Here is a 15,445-nt window from a genome sequence, read left to right on the forward strand (position 1 = left end):
ATAACCTTGTGTCCTTGCACTGCTGAACTGTCCCGCTGAGAGCCGTGTAGCCTCTCATGATATCACAACATCCATCATATGATCTGATATTGATTGAAGCAGATACGCACTAATGTATTCAAAGCAAAACACCTTTAACAAAACTGTTTTTTTTAGGATAATTTAGAATACATTGTATAAACAACAATAGAGGGAGGAAAGAGATGCGCATTTTAGCTATAGGCTACAGTCATTATTTTGAGTTTGTGTCCGCTAAACATGATAACATTAAGGTACGTTGTACACTCGTGCTGGTGACAAAGTGCTGTCTAGCTAGACATCCCAAGTCTCCCGAAGTTCTGGGAGTCTCCCGATAGCGGCTTCCTGACGCCCGCAATTAGATAAAATCTCCCGGAAACTAGAACGAACAAGAGCGCAAGGATTAAAGTTCTCCGTCGTACGACGGATTTCCGTCAATTTGATTTTAGAAATGCCATATTTGAGATCGATGCAGATCCGATGAGAAAAAAAATAGGAGGGGGGGGGCTATCATCTTTTCTTTTCCTTTCCTTTTTTTAAGGCAACTACAAATATTAGGTCCGATGAATTAATGTGTGTGATGGTAAATGTTTAAAGACATAATAGTGTTATTGAGAATTTTCTGTGTCTCAGTCAGTGACCGCTAAAAGAAGATACGTCAGCCATGAGTTTCGCTTTGTTTATGTTGTAGCTACACGCTTGTCTCATTGGCCTGGGGCATTTGCTTAAAAAAAACAAAAGAACACGTCTGGAGGACTAACGGTCTAAAAGTTGGATTGTAGTGACACATTCGAGACAGCTGATGATCGAGGTTGGCCAATCCGTTTAACTTTTTTGGATATGATACATTGTGAGCTTTATGTGCGAATTCGGAGAAGAATCGTAGGCTGTGTTCTTTCCGTGCATCAATGTAGACAATTTCTTACTATCGCGAACTCTTGTCAGGGGAGGTCATTCATTTTGGGTGTCACCTATGACTTGAACAGTTTTTAATCAATGCAACTAACATTATGTGTAAAGCGACGCAATATAAACCGTAGCCTATGCAATTTATTATCCCGTCTGTTATGACATGCTACAACAATGTTTTTCACAATTTGCGACGGAAGGTTTTGACTGAGCGTGTTAACATAAAATAATAATAATATTGTCATCATCGCGAACTGTTAGTAAGAGGGTCAGTTGTGTTTGTGACGCATAGATAGCCTTGTAGCCTATTTTGCTTAAGCCTCACTTTTAACGACAGTAGGTTGTAAGTGTATGTTGACAAAAAATAACCATGCAATTAAAATAGTAAACTTAAAACTTCGCTATAAAATATTATTGATTTATAGCACAAAACCATAACCAGTAGGCCTACCAGAACCTCGCATATTAGCGTCATGATTTGTGTGCGTCTATTTGGCAAGGCGACTAGCTGTCATGGATGCGTTGTTGCTAAAGGATGGCACAGGTGTTATAAGTTAAAAAACAAATGGAGATGGGCGGCTGTTGGAAACAGGGAGAACTAGCAAGCCACGGTGTAAAGAAATTAAAGTGCCAGAGGTTTGCTGCAAGAACATTGTTTATGGATGCAATAGGAAAACGTTTTTAGCACGCCACCAATCAGAAGACCACCAAGGTTAATGTTCGTACACTTCAGGACATCTTCCCTACCTGGTGCAACTAGCCACCACGACAGAGGTAGGCTACGTTTATCTATGGCTGACCGTTTTTGCGCTCAGAAAGTAGGCTATGCATGTTCTTTCATAGCGCAACACGACCTGTCCCTCACCATATCGCAACCTCTTGTCAACCTTATACAATCTGTTGCTGAAGACAAAAGCGCCCTCTCCAGATTGTTGTTATCACATGCGCAGACTTCCTGCATGAGCACAGTATACACACAGTATTGCTGCTCATTGGAATACTGAGTTGTCTGTAAAACTCAAAATTAACTTTGATGAGGAAATGGGAAGTCTTGCAAACTTGTGCAAATCTCCCCTTTAAACACTTTTGGCCTGATGTAATTAAATAAGAGTGTAAGTTAAAGCCTTTCTACAATATTGCTGCAGTAGAAAAAAACAGCAATGGCTAGTCAGCAATGGTCAGGGATGGTACTGAAATATTGTTTTATTAATCAGGAAAACTCAATCTCAATCAAGAACACTCTCAATTCGCCTTATTCACATGGCGGCCATTGGCGGCTAAAACGAGGCTACAGGGTACACAAACTATAGGATTGTTATGTTCTTACATTCACCTGTAGGTGGCATTAATTGTATAGTAAGTGTACCCTGCAGCCTCGTTTTGGTTTAAACAATGGTCGCCGTGTGAATAAGGCGAATACTCCCTTTACTTTGCTGTTTGCTTCTTTTTGTACATTAAAAACCAATAGGTCGCGACAGCAAAAGGGGTGCTATCTTTATAGGTAGATATGAACAACGTATGAATTATGGCCTGAAAAAAGTTCAGTCAAACAATTTTTTTTCACTTTAATCCCTGAGGCTCAGAGCGCGCAAGCCAGACTGGGAATTAAAATCGCATGTGCATCTGAGTTTAGCGTGCACACGATGGAGAGGGAGAGAGAGGGGGGTGGTGCGTGTGTGCCTGAAGCGCATCCAAGACAGAGAGCATCCTGGCTTGTTTTGCTAAATCAACCAATCAATTTTCAGTGTAAGTGGGCTTTTATCTTTTTTCTCCCGAACTAAATTAATCAGTTCAGTGTATCTAGGAACAGGAGCGTCATGGCAGAGTCAGTGGCCCCCAAAAAGGAACATTTAAGACCCATTTCACATCAGACTACACAAAAGTGTACCCTTGTCTCATAAGAGTAAAACATAATGATAGTCTTGCACACTGCACTGTTTGTAGCATTGCCCATGGCAGCAAAAGACTTGTTGAGGTGAGTTTAACAAGTGTCATTTAATTTGCTATTATTCAGGCCTATACTAAATGGCTAGTTGCCAAGGCTACATGAAAAGCCTTTTCTTTGCAAACACCAAGACTCTCCCGTTTGTTCTCTTTTGAAAATGAAAAGCCCAAACTACCAAAATCTACATATTCTATCATAACAATTTCTATCTATAGGCCTTCCTTATTTGGTGTACTGAATCTGAATTTCAGTATCTAAGTAGGCTAAAGGGCTACCTCCCTAAAATTACTTTTTTTCAGGTTCGGATGTCTGCATTGTTGACATTACTATTAAAATGCATTTCCAATTAAGTGAGTATTGGCAAAACCGGTTGTCATTTTTATGTTGAGGCGGTGGGGGGTGTTGTCGGCAGCTGCTGAAAGTAACTAATAAAGTAACTTGTAATCTAACTCAGTTACTTTACTGATTACTTGATTTTAAAAGTAACTAAGTTACTTTTTAAAGGAGTAATCAGATTACTTTTCCAAGGTAACTGTGGCAACACTGGCTAGATCACAGCGATGTCTGCTGTTGGTTACAAGTGGTACCAGCTCCAGGTACGAGGCTCGCTGCAAACTTTACAAAAAAACTATTCAATTAGGGACTCTGGGTGTGAAGGCGCTGGAGTCACAAGCCAGAGCATGCAGATTACGTGAGCAATTCAACAGAGAATAATGGAAGTGGATTTGGACGCATATTAATACTATATCTTTCAGCTTCAGTGTCCACCCAAAACACACTTTCACACCCAGTTTCAACTCGTCTCATTTTTGACTTCCTTGCTGAAATCTATTCTATTTGAGGGCTAGTTTGTTTTAGATTATTTTCATTTTGGGCTTAAGGTTTTAGGGCGTTTTAATGCGTGACAGATATTTTTCCTTAGTATACTACAAGTGAGCAATGTAAAAAATCAGTTGGGTTGTAGACGTTGGGTATGGAAGGTTACTAGTTTGATTGTTTTATCTGTAAATTAAAGGAACCGTATGTAAGAAAAATATTTCGATTAATCATAAAATGTCCCTGATATGTCACTAGACATTAAGAAATCAGGTTAATTTCAAATACTTATATCACGGACAACAGTAGTCCGGCCAGGATAGTCATTTAAAAAGTGAAGTTGCAGCCCTCAACTGATGTTGATGTTGTGTTTTGTCATGTCATATTGTGTTTTGGCCTGATGCGCCACCCTCCACCTATCTACTAATCACAAAGTCATTAGTGTTTCGCCATCCGGGTTGGCAACCTCGAGTCAGGGGGGAGGGGGAGGGGATACACCGCTCTTCAGTATTTTGAAAGTGATTGCAGTACCAGTTTTGGCCACAATCTTACATATGGTTCCTTTAATGCTTTTTCAACGACTTTTCAATGATTTTTTCAGAATTTCTTTGATTTGAATATTTTTTGGTAATGCTTCGTGTAGGTCTTAAATTTCAATCTTTATGGTCTTAAAATGTCTTAAAAAGGTCTTAAATTTGACTTATTGAAACCTGCAAGAACCCTGTTTTTAATAAAGTTCTTGGGAATTAACAAAAAAGGTATGCCAAGTTCAAAAGGGTAACTAAGGATAAGGTTGATCTTTCAACAGTCAAAACTTAATGTCTCTTCAAACGTGAAATCATAGTCCCATTCCCTCAGGAAAATATCTTCTTGGAAACCAGTCTTCAGCCTTACTTTAGTCAGCGCCGCAGCCCGTGGCCAATCCAGCGGTAAGTATTCCAGTCTTCCGGTAAGTCTTCTTGCCATAATTGTTCAGTTTTGACTGAAGTGTTTCATTTTGCAAAAGATCTAAGCGATTCTGCTAATTGGCTATAGTGTTGTGTTAATTATGTGTAGTGTTTTGACAATAAGGCCCAGAGCAAAACTGTAGTTGAAATTGAAGTGGAAAACGAACAACCTGACAAAGAACAAAGCAGTAAATTATTACAGATCTTTCCACTGAATTTGTCATTTTTAGGTCAGCAGTTTACAAAGATGAACGTCCAGGTTTTGCTGTGGTTGGTCCTTACTGGAGCAGTCCAAGTTGATGGCTCAAGCCAAGCTGCTGGTAAAGTGACATGACAGAGGAACAATGGCAATCTTATACTGCATTTTCTGTTGCAAAGCTATTACACATTTGCATAACTTTCAATATTGTCCTCTAGGTTCGATGGTAACTAGGTGTGAAGCCTGTCATAAACATGCAACCTGTCTCTCATCGACATCTGATCAAGAGAATCCAGAGTTTTCCACGGCACACATTAAGTGTGTGTGTAAAGAGGGTTTCTCTGGTAATGGCCTTGAGTGCCGCGATCGTGTGGCGTGCAGCAACGGTGCCCCCTGCTGTCCTCATGGCTACCAGTGGAAGCCAGACCTTGGCTGCATGGACATAGATGAATGCTCTTCTGCGGCCGACACCCCCTGCCCAGCTCCAACCGTGTGCGCGAACACGCCAGGCTCCTTCAACTGTGTGACACTCTCAGCCTCGGAGACGTCCACCATCGGCCATCATCGCTTCAGTGCTGACCCAGAGCTTCGCTCGGTGCAGTTTGGCTGCGGAGATGTCCTGTGCCCACCTGGACAAGACTGCTTGAGTGTCGATGGTGGCACACCGACTTGCGCTGACCCCTGCCAATATTACACCGCCCTTAACCAGTCCTGGCGATCGACCGACCACAGAGTGGACCCCGTCTCCCCGGCCTGCGATAGCCATGAGAACTGGCACGGCTGGTACCGGCTCTTCCTGGGCGGCGACAGTGTCCGGATGCCGGAGCGGTGTGTGGAGAGGTACAGTGTGTGGCACGGGACGTTCCCCTCTGGCTCGCCAACCCACACCCTGAGCCATACCAAGGCGTGGTGAGGGGACGTGTGTGTGGAGCTTGGGAGTCGGACTGCTGCCAGCTCAGTTCCAATCGCATCCACATCAAGGCCTGTCCAGAGCACTACCACGTCTACAAGCTGGTCAGCTCGTCCCTCTGCTCCTCAGCCTACTGTGCTGGTAGGTTGTGTCCAGCAGATAAATAGATAGATAGATAGATAGATAGATAGATAGATAATGTTACAAATGCTTGGCTCAAAGCCTAATAACATATGGGAAGCCCACATATAAATTGCAATTAATAAAGAATATTTATTAAAATAATAGGCAAATAATAATAATAATAATAATAAGTAAATAATAATAATATTAATAATAATAATAATAATAACTACAAAATGTAATTCCGAGGAATTACCAGTGCATGAAAATGCAAAATATATGAGGTAAAATAAACAGTGTTAAAACAGATAATGTAGAGATAGTGGCAATAGTTTTGCTTAGGTAGACTTGATTGTTGCAATGCTAAATAAAGCTGTTTCTATGATGGTTGCGAGGATAATCATGTTGGTTGCTTTGAAACAGACATAGATGCTTTAATTGGTTGCTATGGTTGTTAGGTTGGTGGTGGTTTAATATAGTTCGCTGGAGACATAGGTGATGACAACTGACAGTTGGAATGGCTGAATATTTAAGTAGTTGATTATTTTAAATACTTAAATTATTTAATAGTGAATTATTGTACTGGAAACCTTTGTTTTGAAACAGTTGTGGGCAGAGGACACAGTTGGCAGGAGTCATAGTTGATAACAACTGACAGTTGGAATAGCTGAACGGTTAAATAGTTGAATAGTTTAAATAGTTACAATATTTAATAGTAGTAAGGACTTTTATTTTGAAACTGTTATGGACAGAGGAAACAGTTGAACAAGATCTCTAGTCTTAAGAGAGCCAGATTGTATGCTTAAAGCCTAAGGCAGTGGCAGTTGCTGCAGTTGGCCTGAACACCTGGCACAGGATTATAATTGCTTAATGGCCATATTGTGATGTCATAATCACCAATGTTAAATATATAGGTGATTTTGTAATAGTTTTTAATTCATAGTTTAAAAAGTATACAAGTTACTTCAGATGAAAAATACATAGCAGCTATGTCCTCTTGAAGACCTACGTTACAAAGTTTGAACAAAGTTTCTACATTAAACGGTTCAAACTGAATAGCAAAAACCAAAAGTGGTCAGCGGAATAATAATAACTAGAAATGCTCAAGGAATTACCAGTGCATGCAAATTAAAAAAATATGATGTAAAATACCACACAGAGTAAAAACAGATAATGCAGAGATAGTTACAATGGCGTTGTATTTTGTCGTTGTAAATTACAATACAATAGCGTACATATATGGTTGCTATGCCAAATAAAGTGGTTGCTATGCTGGTTGCATAGTTGGTTACTATGGTTATTGCTAGGTTGACATTGTAGTGGTGGTTGCTGGGTTGTTGCTAGGGTAAATCATATGGTTGCTAGGTTGTTGCTAGGGTACTTATGTTTTTTTGTGATGCAAAATAAAGTGGTTGCTATGGTGATTGCTAAGGTAATCATATTGGTTGCTATGGTGGTTGCTAGGTTGACATTATAATGGTGGTTTCTAGGTTGTTGCTAGGGAACATATGGTGGTTGCTATGAAAAATAAAGTGGTTGCTATGTTGGTTGCTGGGGTAATCATGTTGGTTGCAATGGTGGTTGCTAGGGTAATTCAAATGGTTGCTAGGGTGTTGCTAGGGTACAGATAGTGGTTGCTATGCAAAATAAAGCAGTTGCTATGCTGGTTGCTTGGTTGACATTGTGGTGGTTGCTAGGTTGTTACTATGGTAATTAATATGTTTGCTAGGGTGTTGCTAGGGTAGTTGTGGTGGTTTCTATAGTAACTCATGTGGTTGCTAGACTGGATAATCATGTAAGTTGCTATATTGGTTGCTAGGTTGTCATTGTGGAAGTGGTTGAGAGGTTGTTGCTAGGGTACTTGAGGTGGTTGCTAGGCTGTTACTGGGTTAGTGGTGGCAGTTGCTATGCTAGTTGCTAGGTTAATCATGTTGGTTGCTATGTTGGTTGCCAGGTTTTAATTGTGAAATTGGTTGCTAGGCTGTTGCTAGGGTAGCAACTTGAAGTTGTTGCTAGGGTATCCATTGTGGCTACTATCAGACATAAAGGAGTTACTATAGTGGTTTGCTTGTTTAAAGGTGCTCTAAGCCAGCGGTCCCCAACCACCGGGACATTCCTAACCGGGCCGTAGCCTACGACATGAGTTTAAAAAAAAATGCATGCAAACTAAATTAAATTTAATTCGCAATAATGTCACGTTTTTACATGGCATAGACCTATATGCAGTTGTTTGATTGCACGCATGTTTGCATTTTGCAAGGTCTATTTTCTTACGTCTGTATGTCCCGCTTTCAACACTTTTACATATTTCCTTCAGCACTGTGCAGCCTCAGGTCAGCTCACTTCACCTTCTTAGCGAACGGTAGTGTCACACAAAGTTAGCTAAACTGCTAGAATGAGCAACAAAAAACAAGCATCTTTAGCAGGTCACTGGCCAGAGTGTTTGAGTTGCGAGAGCCACTGCAGAGATTTCTTACAGAAAAAAAGTCACCATTAGCTGCACATTTTAGTGATGAGGACTGGGTGTCAAAACTCGCTTACCTGTGTGACATATTCGGGTTGCTTAATGACCTCAACCTGTCACTCCAGGGGAGAATGACGACTGTCTTTAAACTGGCAGATAAAGTCGCTGCATTTAAAGCCAAGCTTGATTTGTGGGGACGACGAGTGGATTGATATGTTCTTGATGTGTATTTGATATGTTCCAAACTGTAGTGGGGGTTTTGGGAGAGACTGAGGCAGGGCCCTTTCTCTCGCAGCTGGTGCGCGATCACCTTGTTTCACTTTCAAATGAGTTTGAGCGTTACTTCCCATCCTCCAAAGATCCACGGCAAACCAATGAGTGGGTCCGCAACCCATTTGTCAATATCCCGAATAGTCCTAACTTACCAGCGCAGGAGGAAGAGCAGTTGATCGAAATTGCAAATGACGGTGGTCTTAAGAGTGTGTATGAGGAAACCTCTCTGGTGGGTTTATATATAATATATATCTGGAAAGAGTATGTGATATTCGATTGGATATTCATTCCAGACCGCTGGGTGGTGGTGTGATAGAACCCCGGTAGGTCACGCGCAGACATTCTAATTTGACAGTTTAGCCAGAGAGGTAATCAAGGATCTTTGGTTTAGACGGAGACGCAACCCGGGTCGTCTTCAAAACTCTACACTTTGGAAGGAGTCTTCAGATTTTTGCATCTTCAAGCCACAATGGAGGGGTCGCTGTGTAAACGAAAGGCACTTATGATAAAATATTTTGTTGTCTTCCTTCGCAATCGTTCTCGTATAAACGGCCCCTAAGACCAAATTGCGCAGTCGACTGGACATTTCAAACACACTGAGGGTGTCACTGTCTTCCATCACCCCCAGATGGAACCTTCTTGTTGCAGGGAAACAAGCACAGGGCTCCCACTGATTATATTCGTAATGCACGTTTAGTTCCCATGTTTTGTTCCCATATTTTGTTAAGCATGTTCACACTTATAGATGTAGCTTCAAGTTGTTCAATATTCATAGTTCATATTGTTCAATTTTCTCTTCTTCAAGTTCACGTTTTTCACATGTTTAAGAGATCGTTACCCTCACTGTTCATACATAACTGGAGCTAGTTCTTTTCAAGTAATGCATGCACAACACATATGGAACATGGAACATGAAATGACATAAAATGTTTTTAGCCTAAAAAACGCTAGGCATCGCTTAGAATACCTTTAACAGTGAATTATTGTAGTGAGGAGTGTCAAAGGCTGCACTTCCAGGACGATGACTATGGAGACTAGTCCATCATCAGCTGCACGAAGGAAGTCATTGGCTACCTTAGCACAGAGCCTCTGGGGTGTACTATGAATCTCGATTAGTGGGTTAGCGAGGTATGTTGTGCTCAAAGCCAGGCTATGCTGTGACATGTTTTTAAATAGAGGTGGTCTTGTGCGTCTCCACGAAGCACGTTAGACATATCGAGGCTTGACAAAGCCTTGACTCAGGGGTATACGTTAAGTGATACTACGATTGCAGTTATGTGATATATTTGTCAAACTAGGCTTTCAGCCTCAGATCTGTGCTGGCGTTCGGGTGTTGGGATGACTTTGGCCAATCGCGGGTAACTTGGAGAGACGCATTGGGACCGCCTCTATTTAAAACAATTACTTCGCGATTCATGAGCGATAGCTTAATCTACACTGCGGTCATTTTTGTGTCTAACCTATAACATCAAATAAAATCAATTGTCATCAGTTGTTGTATGGTATGCACGCCCATAGTGGGATATTTGCACTACAGCACTATTAAAGCACATATCTGAGATCCAAAATGTTAGTAGAGGCGGAGCTCCACCTGTAAGATATATGACAGAATCCTACACGGAGAGAACTTCGCTTTTAAGACAATTGATTGGTCAGTGGGCGTAGATTACACAATTTGAGCTATAACTGCGACATAACCTCCTCCCGACCAGGTTTGGTTGACAGCATAAGATACCATGGTGATATAGCGACACTAAAACAGATCCACTTTCGTGTCACAGCATACCCTGGCTTTGAGCGCAACATACCTCGCTAACCCACTAATCGAGATTCGTAGTATACCCCACTGACAGGGTATTGACAATAGGTACTGACTGATTTGTTGATGTGTTTTGTACTGTCTTTTTTGTAATTCCTCAATTTTTCTTTTGTCTATATTTTAAGATCCCAACACTCAGGTCTGTGGAACATGTGGGATGGATGAGAAGTGTGTAAGTGACAATCAAATTAACTGGAGATGCGAGAAAATAGGTAAGATCTGCTCTCATAAACCCTTAATACATGTTATGATCAGTGCCTGAAGGCAAAAACAGGGTCCAGAGCAGAGTAACCAAAACAGAATCCAAAAGGCAGGTCAAGATACAGGCAAGGTTCAAAATCCCAGGAACAGGGAACAGACGGCACAGTGATCTGGCAGAGACTGACAGGCAGAGATGAAAAAAAGAAAATTTTGAAGGTGGCAGAAAATAAAAGAAAGACAGGAAGTACGTAGGTGAAGTCAGAAGCACCTGACCATTAACTCATTGAGTGCCAAAAACGTAATGTTACGTTTTTTCTTCCCATGCGCCGAGTGCCAAAAACGTAATATTACGTTTTTAGCTTTTTTTTTAATTACGAAACTAGACACTCTAACACACCTTATATGTGATTTTGGGAACTCTGTGATGAATGGAAATTAAATATATGACGATCGAAAACACAATCTGGATATTTTATCTGGATATTTAACCTTAAAACTCTGCTTTTGATGGTTGCGCTTTGGGTTGAATCAGTGACACATGCACGTCAGGTCAAAACCAGGCCATTTTCGTGGGTTCATCACTAGGTGGCAGTCTCACCAGGTCTTGCTAGGTCACTTCCCGGAAACTTTACAGGCAACACTTCATATTTCAAAGATGCTACATCTCCATTTCTAGAAATAAAACAGGGATTTTGATGAAAACTAGCCACTGTTTAGCTTGGGATTTCTTAGGAACAGAGGCATGTAGAAATAAACGGTTTGTACCCACTGAGAGCTTAAAGTCTCACCTTTCAAACAAGCCATAGTATGTGTCCATATCTATAACATAGATTATGCTGTGGCTCTACAGAAATCGTCAACAATAATCAAGATTGCTGGCACTCTGGGCCATAGCTTCCGAAAACAGCGTGGCATTCAATGAGTTAAAAACAAACAGAAGGTACATGACACCACCACATGACAACCAAAATATAAAAAAGCCAACAATCATCCTGGACAGTTTTTCTCAGTTGGACATTTCTCTGATCAAAATGATGAATTCTCAAAACTGCATACAACTAACTCCATATCATCCTATAATTGTGTGCACATCATTGAAACAGTTTAGCCTGGAAACCAGACTCTGACTTCGCAGAGAGTCTGGCCTAGATCCATAGCCGTTCGTTTTTTTCCGGGTGGGAGGGCACAGTTTTGAGGTTTAAAATTATTGGAGTTCCTTTGAACCGCTTTGAACCAATCACTAACAACCGGCGTTTCGTCATACAGAGAAGTTTCTCTGCAGCATACCCATAACAAGCACGGGTGCAAGATGCACCCGTGCTTGTTACGTAACTCTCGCCAAAATGCATCATATAGTGTTTTGTGAATGTACCCAAGTCAAACTTTCATATAAATGCATAACACATCCAAAGCGCCACTTTTAAGCTTGTATGCGTTGTCGTTTTCTGGTGAAATGACCTTTGAATGGGATTCCTATAGGGCTACTACTTTTTTTGATACAATCAAGGCTGTCAAAATCAGTATCATCAGTGTCTCTACTAAGATGAACTGAAGATTGAGAACATTGTTGGTGTACACAGAGTTTACTAAAAGAGAGGTTTTGAACAACTCGCCTTTGTTTTTCTGCTCGCCATCTTGCAAGGAGTGAGTTGTCCAAAATCTTTCTTTTTTAGTAAACTATGTGTACACCTAACAATGTTCTTAATGCTCGAAGTTCATATGTATAGACACTGATGATGCTTTGATCAAAGTTTCAAGTTATATCGAGCCTTCTTAGTGTTTGAAAAAAAATAGCGATTTTGACCCGACCATGTAGCCTACTAAACTACAGTTTGACTCGGCACGCTCGAGAGCCTTTAGTGACAAAAATCTATGACTAAAGTTTAGCTGACGATATAACATCCTACTCCACTGTGACTTCGTCGTGACAATCCCTGTTAATAGGCTAAACTATTATTTACATTTGCTCAAAGATTTCATAAGTATGTCATTTTCGGGCCCTATGTTGATGTATTCCAAGCGATCTGCTTCAGGGCGGGGAGAATGGTTATTGAAACACCATGCCTGGGTAGGCTACGTAATCGCTCTCAGGGACTTCACTGTTCGCTGATTGGTCGGCTGCCCAACTGCCGGTAAACGAGCGTGAATCAACCTATTCCAGACGGAGTACTGTAGGGAAAAGAAATCAACCGAAGTACGTAGACAGGCCAAGGCCAGGCTAGAAACAGTTGCTAGCCTGGGAAAAACCCAAACGTACTTCCGGCAAATTCGAGATTCGCTCTGAAAGTCCGTCTGGCCAAGAACCCATTCTAGCCCATTTCCAATTTTCATAGATCTAGGCACCAATCAGAACCCTTGAGGCGGGCTTTACACGATGACGATAGAGCACCCTGTTGAAAAAGCCGGGTTTTTTTTTTTTTTAAAAAACATCACCGATGGCTGCTGCCGCTTGTTTGAAGCTGCTATCACATTGGTTTAAGACAGGGAGTTAGAAGTTTCGCAACTGCTTCCTTATGTTGGAATATGCAACATTGTACAAACATGTAAGAGATACCTATGTTATATCTGCAACAGTAGGCTACTGAAAACGGTTTGATATTCTTTTCATTTACAGGCCTACAGTAGCTGGACACCGACAGAAAACACATACTTTTGAATTGGTGTGCTATGCGAGCATAACTCGAATCGAATGCTACACAAGTGTTTGCCTTGAAACAATTCCGGCATAATTGCTTTGAACATTTCAGTCTCTCATCCCCCATTCCTGCTTATATGTCCCGGTCAGCCGTAAACGTGAACGGTTTTGTTCAGAGATGAAAATGCAATTTTGTTTGACAGAGGGCAGATGTACATTGCTAGTGACAAAATATTAGCTTTCAGTGTAGTACAATGTCTTTGTAAATTAGCCTACGTTTAATTAAAAAGTGGTTAATTCTTCCTGCTTCTCACTACGAGACAGTGTTGCAAATTGTGTGTTTCCGTCACTCTGTCTCTTTTTGGTTTTTGGCCTCTCCTATAGAGCATCACAGTCCCGCCCACAGGAGTTTCCGGAAGTAAGAATTCAATGCAATTTCTCCATTGACAATTCGGGTATAAGCCATAAAAACTTAACTGCACATGGTAGACTCAAAACCAGCTACGGCTGTACAAAGCGATTGTGTATGCTCATATAGATGCCAAAAGTTCACGGGGCACTAACCTCGTTTTGAGATAAATGTATTTTATTCGCGATGTCTTGGATAAGTACTTCATTACCCACAATCCTGAACAATCCCACAGTGATGCCTCTGATTGGTGGAAAGGCCGTTATGATCATAGTTTGAAACTCTTCAGCGAAAATTATTGACAAAGATGGCCTTTTACTGCATACGGCGAAAATCTTCATGTGAATAAAAACTTTCTAGACGAACATGGTACTTGTATCACCAATGATTGTGGTTTATATATCACACGAACTTAGTCAGGGCCAATACACCATCAAATAGGACACTGTAAATGGCAGTTTAAACACTTAACTCTTCAGGTAGCCGATAGGCTAATCATTAGCCTTTCAGACATTTAGAATGTCATTATAATGCTGCTAACATTAGCCTACATGCTGCAACACAGGTATGACATATATTATGTTTTAGTGACCTTGTTGTTTCTATGAACATGAATTGTTGTTTATAGGAAACAACAACTTAGTCGAGGCATAAAAAGCCCTGTATGTCCTCATTAAGTACGTTTGAACTAGCTAGCTAGCTGATAGCACAAGCTGGATGCTACCACCGGCTAGAAACCGCAGTACCTGCTAAAATGGTTAGCAAACCGTCCATGCCCCCGTGAATATTTCACTGTTCCAAGGACGAAATCAAGAGTGTTCAAAGGGGTGAAAACCACTTTAAATCGGGTCACATTATTGACTGCTGCCCAGACGGCACACATAAATCTTATCGATGTCGGGCCGATGAATGCCGTTACAGTCTAGAAGACATCGCATAGGAAGCATTTGCTCATTGGCAAGACATCGCCGGGATGTCGGCAAATCATTGAAAATGACAATGAGCCAATGTTTCAACGACTCATCAAAGCTATGCCCACCCCCGGCTTATACAACCTTTATTTATTTAGGTCGGAACTTGAGATTGCACATTTTACACTAGGCTATAAATGATTAGATCTATAAAGACACAAGAAAGATGCCAGAAATATTTTCAATTCATTTTATTGAATGTCTAAAAAAGTCTGAATGATGAAAAAATGCTGTTAGAAAATGTTCCCCCAAAAATCAGGTTCTTCTCCTGCAAGAGACAAAAACAACAATTAATTCACCGCAACACTTTCTTCTTTAAAGTCTACCTTTACCGATTGCTGTTAATGAATTTTCATAGATGCAGAGAACCACTACCGAGCTCGGAAAAATAGATTTCAAACCCATTAGAATTACCTCAGCTGATATTTCAATCAAGCAGCGCTAACGCCGGCCAAAACACGAACTCTGGAAGTGACTAGAGAAAGTTGCGACTGAAACGTAGCCTATATTTGCTTTGGGAAGTTCGGCTGATGCATATATCTGTGCATTTCCTCTGTGCAAAGGCGTTATGAGGACACAACCAGCAGGTTAGCTCAGCCAAGACAGTAACGTTAGGTAATAGCCTAGCCCCCACGCCTCTCTATACAAAAACTACAGCCTTTCCTGGGTTAAGTCTCACGGTCAAATAATAACTTGCTATTCTTACACCCAAGCATATTGCTGTCCTTGTACCGGTAATCATGGATGCTGTAGTGTTAACATTTCGCCATAGCTGCTAGCTAGGTTTAACATATTTTCCAGTGTTA

General features: G+C 41.0%; 1 protein-coding gene across 1 annotated transcript in view; it reads left to right on the top strand.

Annotated features, from left to right (window-relative positions):
- The first annotated feature begins 4,552 nt into the window (after positions 1–4,552).
- The window catches only part of LOC125298449 (uromodulin-like), a 36,456-nt gene continuing 25,563 nt past the window's right edge, over positions 4,553–15,445 (top strand). The window contains 5 exon segments of the mRNA XM_048249192.1: positions 4,553–4,617; positions 4,866–4,955; positions 5,053–5,676; positions 5,679–5,885; positions 10,549–10,635. Coding sequence (XP_048105149.1) covers positions 4,883–4,955; positions 5,053–5,676; positions 5,679–5,885; positions 10,549–10,635 — 991 coding nt within the window. The 5' untranslated portion in view covers positions 4,553–4,617; positions 4,866–4,882.

Source organism: Alosa alosa, chromosome 7, assembly GCF_017589495.1.
Source record: "Alosa alosa isolate M-15738 ecotype Scorff River chromosome 7, AALO_Geno_1.1, whole genome shotgun sequence".
NCBI classification, from domain to species: Eukaryota; Metazoa; Chordata; class Actinopteri; order Clupeiformes; family Clupeidae; genus Alosa; species Alosa alosa.